This window comes from Zonotrichia albicollis, chromosome 6 (genome assembly GCF_047830755.1).
Source record: "Zonotrichia albicollis isolate bZonAlb1 chromosome 6, bZonAlb1.hap1, whole genome shotgun sequence".
Classification (NCBI taxonomy): Eukaryota; Metazoa; Chordata; class Aves; order Passeriformes; family Passerellidae; genus Zonotrichia; species Zonotrichia albicollis.
Genome location: NC_133824.1, coordinates 44,126,748 through 44,136,436, shown reverse-complemented (window position 1 = coordinate 44,136,436; position 9,689 = coordinate 44,126,748). Strand labels below are relative to the sequence as shown.

General features: G+C 44.3%; 1 protein-coding gene across 2 annotated transcripts in view; it reads left to right on the top strand.

Moving 5' to 3' along the window:
• The first annotated feature begins 2,926 nt into the window (after positions 1-2,926).
• Positions 2,927-9,689, top strand: part of RIC3 (RIC3 acetylcholine receptor chaperone) — a 29,902-nt gene continuing 23,139 nt past the window's right edge. The window contains exons 1-3 of one of the 2 annotated variants that reach the window (XM_005486637.4): positions 2,927-3,091; positions 8,741-8,964; positions 9,530-9,608. In XM_005486637.4, coding sequence (XP_005486694.1) covers positions 2,962-3,091; positions 8,741-8,964; positions 9,530-9,608 — 433 coding nt within the window. In that variant the 5' untranslated portion in view covers positions 2,927-2,961. The remainder of the gene's footprint in view (positions 3,092-8,740; positions 8,965-9,529; positions 9,609-9,689) is intronic. The other variant, XM_005486636.4, reaches the window with a different exon arrangement.

The window sequence follows — 9,689 nt, the reverse complement described above, 5'->3', positions numbered from 1 at the left end:
ACCCTTCCTCCACAAAAAGTAAAATTTTAAAATAAGTTACAAATACTTGTGCAAAGGGATGGTTGCTTTATTGCTGATATTGCCAGCCAGGATAGCAGCATGAATGTTTACAATTTCCACAAATCCCACTCTCGTTTGCTGGGTTTTGAGCTGTCTTGCAAAATAAAATAGCCCAAGAACATCCTTAAAGAAAAAAGCATAAAAATAAGGAAAAAAACCCCACCTCTGATTCATACTGGCTAAATTGCCTCTCAAGCTTTGTCCCATAATAAGGAGAAACTGGAAAAGACATTAAGCATGTCATAGCAGACAGACAGGTAGGTGGGAAAACAGGAAGGTTAAATAAATAGGAATAAAACTAAATTACTTTCTGGCATTCCTGTCCAGAAGTTCAAAATAATTTTTTTAGAAATTTCTGTCGGTACCTGCTGAATATCTGTTTTACTGGCTGAAGGGTATTTTGCTACATAAGTCTTGTTTCTGAATATTGTAAACTGCTAGAGAACAACAACATATTTTTCATGATGGAATGAGGGAATTTTGTTGTTAGTGAACTGATGACACATTTCTGATCAAGGCAACGCTCCTTTTGATGCCCTCACTTGTTAACTTGGCCTCTGGAGGCACCAAGAGTTGCTGACAAGTTTAGGAAAGAGGCATGGACACCAAAACAACAGCTCCCACAATTCCCATTTCCAGGAACAGTGCAGGGACTCCCGGAAATCCTACTGTGGGAAGCCTGAAACCTGGTGAATGAGGGATGGGTGAAGGTGCAGAAAGGACACAGTCCAGCCAGGCTGGTGGGGTCTGACCAAGGACTGCTGTCTTCCCACAGTGAAGGTGCTCACTCAGAAGGATTTTTGGAAGTGTCCATGCAGTTCCAGCTGCTCATATCTCTTTCGAAGTAATTTAAGAGCCTGTGGTATTCTGCTGCCATAGTGGTCTGCAGCGTTAGTCAAAGCAATTCTGCTCTCAGCTCAAGTCTAATTAAGGGTAGCTCTTGCGTAAAGTGAGTTAAATTCAGTAGTCACAGCCCAGACCCCATGGAAAATAGTCTAATTCAACTGCAGTAATACAGTGTAATATAAATATAATGGAAATACAAAACCATATAATTTAATTTGAGATGACTGACAGTTTTTTGCTTAAGTCGGTGAAAATGAACAAGTACAAACACTGAACTTCCCTCTTTGATCTTTTATTGTTAGTGCAATAGGGAGCTGGTTTCAGGATGACTTTGCACAGCAGCACCCTAAACAAATGCACTGACAAGAGGTATATTTCACACTCTCTTTTGAACATATATGCACATTTCTGATTTTTGTTCTTTAAGATAGTTGAAGTAAATTGATTTAAGCTTAAACATGGTCTGAACTTTTCTACATCTGTCCCATATGCACAAAGGAAGGAAACAAATGCACAAGGAAACAAACCTGGATAACAATCCAGGTTAGCCATGGCCTCAAGCAGTGCTTTTACCCAAACTCCCTTCTTGCCCTTGCAACCTGGTTGCCCAGACTCCAGCGGTCCTGCCACAGGAAAGGTCCTGGCCTCATGTCAGACCAGGGAGAATGAGAACCACGCTCCCATGGATGCTCCAAGCCTTGTGCACCCTGTGCCCACCTACCCATCACTGCCTCCATCAGAGACCAGCTGTGACACTGCAGAGCAGGGAAACACAGGGCAGATCTTTTTTATCCCCCCAGAAAGCTTCCAAGCGCTACAAGCAAGCAAGGACCAGAGCCTGGGAAATTGTTACAGGGGGGTAAGTAACAATTACAGAGTGGTCTTGGTTGGAAGAGATCTTGAAAACCATGATGCTATAAACACCCTGGGGAAAAAAAAAACAACTAACAAAACTGCTGCTGACTCCCGACCCTGGCCAGAGTCCGGAATGGGTTTTCCTTTTTGCCGACTCCATTCTGGACCCCGGCCGGAATCTGATCCTGGTTTTCCAATTTGCTGTCTCCATTCCAGAATCTGGTTGGAATCCGGTCCGGATTTTCCAATTTTCCGACTCCATTCCAGACTCCAGCCGCAATCCTGCTTGGGTTTTTCTTTTTGCCGACTCCACTCCTGACCCTGGCCGGAATCCGGGGTTTCTTGAGGTCAGTTGGGGTTTCTTGAGATCATTTGAGTCCCTGCTGGGGTTACTTGAGAGCATTTGTTTCGAGGAAAACATACAAACACCAGAGGTTTTTGTCCTCAAATAGGAGGCTGAGGAGTCCTTCATCTTTATTCGAATAAAGGGAGAGAGAATCCAGTGGGGCACACCTGCAGGATTTTCTTCCTCTCCATTTTGGAAGGATCAGCCTTCTTTTATCCTAATTCCTGGCTGCGTGTTCCCCTCTTCCTTTTCCCACTGGCTGAGGTACTAGGAAGGCACAGCCTTCCCAGACCGCCTACCACATATTCCCCCTTGGACATGCTGTTTTACCCCAAAGTTTTGAAGTTGAGGCTTGTGCCTTCCCTTGCTGTCGGGTCTGCACTCTGCAGCAAACCCGCTGCCCAAAGTCAGTGGAGACATTGAAACGAGTCTTAAAGACATTAACACCCATCAAATTGTTTCTAAAGACATCACGCATCTTTCATATCTAATCTAAGCTTACTCTCTTTCAGTTTGAAGTCATTCCCCCTGGGTCCTGTCACTACACGTAGAAGATCCCTCCCCATCCTTCCTGCAGGCTCCCTTCAGGCACTGAAGGAGAAGAAGGGAAGCTGCATGTTCCCTCCGCCGCTGTCCGAGGCTCAGGGGTGTCCTTCGAGGCCACAGCCCAGCCCATTCCCTGCAATCCCCACACCGTTCCAGGGCCGCAGCCCAGCCCAGCCCAGTCCCTGCCATCCCCACACGTTTCCATTCCCTGCCATCCCCACACGTTTCCAGCTCCTTCTCCCGCGCTCCCCCCGCGCTCCCCTCAGGCTCCCGCGCGGCGCCTGCGCGCGCCTGCGCCGCGCTCCGCCATGGCGGCCTGGACGTGCTGCCGGGTGGCCGCCGTGTCCTGCCTGGTGCTCTGCGTCTCCCTGCTCCTGCCGCGCACCCTCCTGCCCCGGGCCGGCGGCAGGCAGGAGCCCGGCGCCGCGCCGCCCGAGGGTAAGAGGCCGCTCCTCGCCGCCGCCCCTCCTTGTCCCCCCAATCCCCCGCCGGGACGCCGCGGTCCCGCTGGGGGTGAGCCCGGGGCGGGCGGGCTGTGGGGGCTCCGTGAGGGGCCGGGGCTGCCCGCAGGGAGCTCCGCCGCCCGCAATGGAAACGTAGCGTGGTTCCCTCTTGGCGCGTCTCTCCCCCGTGCTCATCCCTTAGCGACGCGTGCAGTGCCGGAGGAGTCACTCGTAGTTACCGCTGTGATCTACTTTCTTCCTTTAAGTAGTTTAAAAACTTCTAAATACCGTTTTATTTATTTGCGAGGTATTAAAGCTTCCCGAAAAGTGACATATTCATTCCACTTTTTCCATTTGTTTTGGTTTTTTTCATTGCATTACCTCCCTTCATTATTTTGTTATTTTGTGTATGGAATGCTTTTGTTGTTGCATATGAAATAAAAATTCATTTGAATCGTCTTCATTGTTCAGTTTCCTACGCCAGCGTTTTAAACTTTAGTTTTCATGCACCAGATCCTCACAATGCTGTGGCCGTTTGATTGCATTGTTTTAGGCTCATTATTTTAGTCCTGTCCATGTGGCCCCCCAGGCTGTATCCCCGTGCTTGCCCTCCCACTCTGCATGTCCTCTAAGTTCTCAAGGAGTGAGATATACAAACATCTCCCTTCCTTTTCATGCCCATTGCCTTGTACTGTAGAGGTTATTTTTGCCCAAGGCACTTCACAAGAGAAGCTGGTACCATAGCCCCTGGTCTTGGCAGAGAAGGAGTTTTGCCAGGGCTGCCCACAAGCCAGAGGTGAGGCTGATGGGAGCACAGAGAACTTACAGTTTTTCAGGGTGCTGTCCCACAAGGACTCATGCTCACTGACTGCCTTCTGCATCCTTCCAACAGCCTGGTTCTTCCATGTCTGCACTCATCAGTGACATGGATTTTATTTAGTTATCCATTTCACGGTTTTCTAAGGACCTTCAGGCTGAAGTTACTGCTAAAAACAGTGTTACCTTGAAGCCAAATATAGGATTTCCATGCCACAACAGCCCTTTCATGGTTACAACGTTTATTTTTTACTTTTGAGAACTTGAAAGTAGGTTGGTCAGCACTGTAGATCTGCAGGTGTGTAGCTCCATTGCAGGCTGGAAAACCCCATAAAGGCCCAGCAGCCAGCCCAGGTGAGGACTGTGCAGTCACCTGCCCCAAGCAGGGATGGGAGCAGATGCTCTGGGAGGTGGAACCTGGCTCCCCATTGACTTTGCCCCTGCACATCTTCCAGCAGATCCCACAGTGGTACCTGATGATGGAATTTTACACTCCATTTTCCCACAGCAGTGCAGTCAAGCAGTTATCAGTAAATGTTGTGGTGCTCCTTCCTTTGGCTGCAGGTTGATCTGACGGAAAACAGCTTTAAAAATCCTGACAACAAACTTGTCCTCAATGATTTTCAGTGCCCTCCAGTTATTTTCAGTGCCCCCCAGTTATTTTCAGTGCCATGTGTTGAATGAATGATGTTCGTACCTACTCTAGCACACTGTTCCTGAGCAGTGCTGTGATGCGGTGGCTTAACCACCTGCAGCTGCAGTTAAATGCTTAAATTGGGTAACATAAATACTCTCTGCATCCTCAATATTGTAAATAGTCCCCATCATTGCTGCAGAGGTCACAGGACAGCACAGGTTTGTTCCCCGTTGCAGCCCAGCACCTGCCTTTGGCTGAGGGTGCAATAACTCACCTCAGCTGGTCGGTTTCAGATGAGAGTTTATAGCCCGTGTTTTCAACTTGATGGCAAGGATTTCATTACACCTGCTCTGCAGACCAAATTGTATTTCACCTGAAGTTATTTTTTTATTGGAAGAATAAATCTTGATTGAACCACTTAATTCATATCTCTGTCATTAGTTGTCCTCCTCAGTGCACTGATAACTGCAGGAGTTTCAGGGGCTTGAGGTAATCATGTCATTCTTGAAGTTAATAAAGTGCTTATGGTAGTCTTGGGGGCAAAATGTCTCTGAATAAAACATGCTTAAAATTTAGTACTGTTTGTTAGAACTCAATGTTACCAGAAGGCTTTTTATCAAAACAGGCTTTAGGCATGGGAATGGAACTTTCTCTAATACAGTCATTTTCAGAGGTCTCTTTTAGGAAAATGGTGAGCATTGAACTATAGAAGTTAATACTATCTTCCAGACAGGAATGTTGTTCTTTTTCACAGTAATAATTTCACATATATGACAAAGCTTACTTAAAGAACTTACTATGTTTGTATCACATTTCTAGTTGACTTCATAGACAGGCATTAGAATGTTTATCTTTTGTTAAAGAGGAGCAAAAGAGAGACATACTAGCAGTTTTAAAAGTACATTTTAAGTCTAGTGTTCATAAATAAATGCCACACATTTTGTAAAGCCACTCTCTGAGCTGGGAGTTTCAGATAAACCTTACAACTCCCTGACAGCAGCAGACTCTGCTTTCTTGCAAACAATCAAGTGGCATCAGCTTTACAAAAACAATATATGACAGTTCAGGTAACCCCCTTGCTCAACTTGAATCTGTGCAATGCACACATCAGTTATCTGCTGGTGTCCTGAAGAAAATGATGTGGCAGAGACACATATTATCTAGACTAAGAGTTGCTGAATAGTACAGTAACATAAGTCTAAAAAAATTTATAAATAGTTGAGTTGGGCCCTGTAACAATTCTAAAACCCATTAAGTAGAACACATAGCAGCTTTCATGGAAAAAAAGATGCCTGAATGATCTGAGTATCATCATCTCGTTTGTTGTTGTATTCATTGTGTTGTAAGTACAGTTTTAAGACAGTTGCTTCTTTTCAGCTGTTAATATTGTTACAAAATTAAAAACCCCACAGTCATTCTCATGTGAAAATGCCATTAAGAACTTCATCTACACTCAGAAACTACAGCGTTTTAAACACCACAAATGTTTCTAGGGTATCATTTCATTTTTGGACTTCAAGCTCCTGAAGGGACTGGGTTAAACAAAACAAAACATGCTCTGCTTGCCCTGTAGCTGGTTTGCAAAGTTGATTTGAAGCATTAAAGCTGACAACATTATTAAATGTGTAGGATAAATCCTAAGTTAAAAGATTGCAAAGCCAGGTGCGGTGTGCTTGGTGGGAGTTACCACACACAGCAATCTGTCTGCTCAGGCTGTCACAGGGGAGTTGAGAAATATTTCAGAAGCAGAGCAGCACTTTGGCATCCTTCAAAGCTAACCAGGGTGGTCCCACAGCATTCCCAGAACAGGAAAATGTCCTGTTGAACTACACACTAGCCCCACTGGCAGCTGGGTAGGGCACAAATAAGGACACAAGACATGCCCTCTGTGCTCATCAGGTGTCACTTCATTTTCTTGATGTTATTGTTCCTGTATGCTATTGTCTCCATTTGAAATGCGTTTCATCCCTGCAAGTGTGGAATCTTGTTCAGGTCACAGTGGCACCCAACCTGTTCCATTTTCCATTTATATACTGTGCATTCAAGAGCCTTGTGCATATGCTGCTTTCAAGTTGCCTGTGCCCTCAATTTCCTGAGTAATTTGCATGGGTTCTTCACAGTAAAAAACTATGGAAGACAGTATTTGTTTATTAAGGAAATAATTATAGAAGTGTAAAATCAATAGGGTAGGTTTAGAAACAGGAGTCATGAAATTCCCTTTTAAAATTATCTTAATAATGAAATGTCTAGTGTCTGTCCTCTTGGCCTGATTATATTTAAATGAATTGAACCTTTTAAAGCACAAATGAAGCCTTGTGGATAATTTAGAAAACTATCTGCTGTAAATGCAGTTTCACCCCTGTCAATTATTTTCTGCTTTCTTAATCTCTCTGTTTTTAAAAAAATAAACAATATTTGCATAAGTGTAAGATATTTTATAAGTGTTTACCTACCCTGCTGCTTCGTCCCCACCTTGGTGCTGCTGCTCTCTGCACGACATCACACTCGTTTCCACAGTGACCTACTGCTGCAGGGCATTGCTGCTGGAGCAGGGGGACTTTCTTGTAAATAACATGCTATGCTTTCCATCACAGACTTTGAATAATTCACTAAAATTTAGGTGCCTGATAACAGCTTCCTCAAAATTAAGCTAATCTGAGGGTGGCCTTGGTCAGTGGTAGGGTACCCTGGCAGTTACACTAAAGAACTCATGGAATGTGTGCTATCATCTACAAGAAAAATGTGTTTTTAATAGTGAAACTTCATGAATTATTGATACCACTTCCTAGTAAGTGCTTATTGCAATTTTCTGTGCTCAGGAATTTAGCTGCCTGTGATGGTGTTTCCTAGCAAGACCAAATGTTAATTAAATTTTTCTCTTGTGTCTCATAAAAGCACTTGCAGCTGCATACTCGCAGAAGTAGTCAGTTATTAGCAGCACCACTTCAAACCTGCTTTTCATTTTCTTTCTGCAAGCACAGGCAGCCTGTCCCAGCACCAGGCAGCAGTGTCCAGGCCAGGTGTGCCAGGGAGGGGGAGTTTTCCAGCTGGGATCAGGGACTGAGCTGCAGCCCAGCCTGGCAATCCCCATCCTTGCTTCCATCCAGCCCCTTCCACCACCAAATTCCACAGCAGAGGAGCTGAGTAACTCAGCTCACCAGTCAATGGAAGGAAGTGCAGGTGCCCATCCAGGCTGGAAAGCAGGATATCAACTACACAGAGGAGTAAAGCAGTGAATTTCACAGCAAAACTGTTGAATTGATGGCAGCAAGAAAATGGAATAATGCATGAGCTTAAATTTATCGAGGTTCTTGTGCCCTTCAGTTGCGTGAAATCATTTGCAGCACCATTTCAGGCTCTCTGCAGTCTTACTATCTGTACATCCATTTATGCTTGCTCTCCTGTCTTGTGTTAAATTAGCTCTGCCTAGAAAGGTTAGAAACTTCTAAATTCATTTCCCTCTAAAATGCCAAAGATAATATGTCCCAGGCTATATTCAATCTCCTGTCTCACACTGCTTTACCTTAGACCTTTTTAAGGAGAACAGCTTGAGGTAAAACCACTTTTCTTAATCTTTCATTACGCGCTTGGTAAAATCAGGTAAAATACTATTTCTTATGGCAATAACCAAAAATCTCTGCTGAGCAAACACTGCAGTCGTGTGTCAGGGTGTTAGGTGGATAATGGTTTGGATATTAATACATTTATACATTAAATGCCTTTAGGCAGTATTGAAAGATCAGGCTCACAGTGGAAAACTGATATGTTGTATGGGGATCTTGGGGAGAGAAAGAAGTAGGAACCTGGCATTTTTTCCTGCTGGAGATGCTGATCTGCTGGGTATTCAGACAGGAATATACTTATTAAAATTCCTGCTTTCTTAATTGCCCTGCCAGCTCTTTCTTTGCTTAAAATCAGGAGATTTTAATTGTGTGGTTCTACTCCTATTTGTGTAGGAGAAAAATTGCTAGGAGTAAATGGCTTTAAGTAAAACCTAACTCCCAGCACTGCACATCACAAGAGACTGAGGGCTGAGATTACAGACTTAGTCCAACAAGTTACTTATTCTTCTGTGCTGGTGAATTAACAAGCAGAGAAAATAGGCCACTTGCACCTGCTGCAGGTTTATGCTATGTGTAAAAGGGTGGAAAGCAAGAGAAGGGAAATGACCATTGTGTGGTTTTTTTGCAGGGAAGCTCAGTCGCTTTCCCCCGAGGATGCATTCCCACGGCACTCCCGACGGCCGAGCTGTCCCTCATTTCCCAAGGTCTCACCTCACTGAAGCAGTTGCCAAGGCCAAGGCAGGTGGAGGTGGCAGTGGAAGCACTGGTGGAAGTGGAAGAGGCCTTGTGGGACAGATTATCCCTATATATGGATTTGGCATCTTCTTATATATTCTGTACATTTTATTTAAGGTAAGGCAACATAAATTGAAAAGTCGGGGAAATAAAAAACTTGGGAAAAAAATTTATACTCTCATTTCAGCACCTTGTTCCATTTCAGCTGTGCTCAAAAAAATGCTTATGCTGGACCTTTGCCTGGTGGTCAAAATATTGGAGTATCCTGTGGGTTTTGCTATTGCACAGACTAGCTAAGAATGCAAGGAAGGATTTCTCTGATCCCGCATTGGCTTCTGACCTGTTAAAATTTCTTAAGGATTTTTTTTCCTCCTGGAAAATGTGCACATCTAGATTAATGTTAGATAAATTTTGAATATACACATAGTATTTTCCCTGTTGTATGTGGCTACACGTTCTATATACTCTATATGTCACATGTTGTTATTTGTTCCAAGAGTCTGATAGGAATTTTCAGCTGGCAAAATCTTCCAGGCATATTTCATGGTTTTGCTGGTGGGTGTGCTTTTTCCTGGCTGCCTTCTGGCCTATTTCAGTTTTTTGTATTTTTTTCCATTCCCTCTGGGGTTATCTATTACTATTGTTGTAACTCATAGAAGGGCCATGTTCTTGTCCTCATCAGCTGGCTTCCAAGGGAAGAACTACTCCTGCAGAACGGAAATGTCCCCCTGCTACACCTGGGAACATGAAGAGGAAAATCAGTGAGTATGGCTCTGAGCTGGAGCTGTGTAGCTGTTGACTCTGTAATGGTCCAACAGGGTTCTTTGAGTTCTGGGTGCACT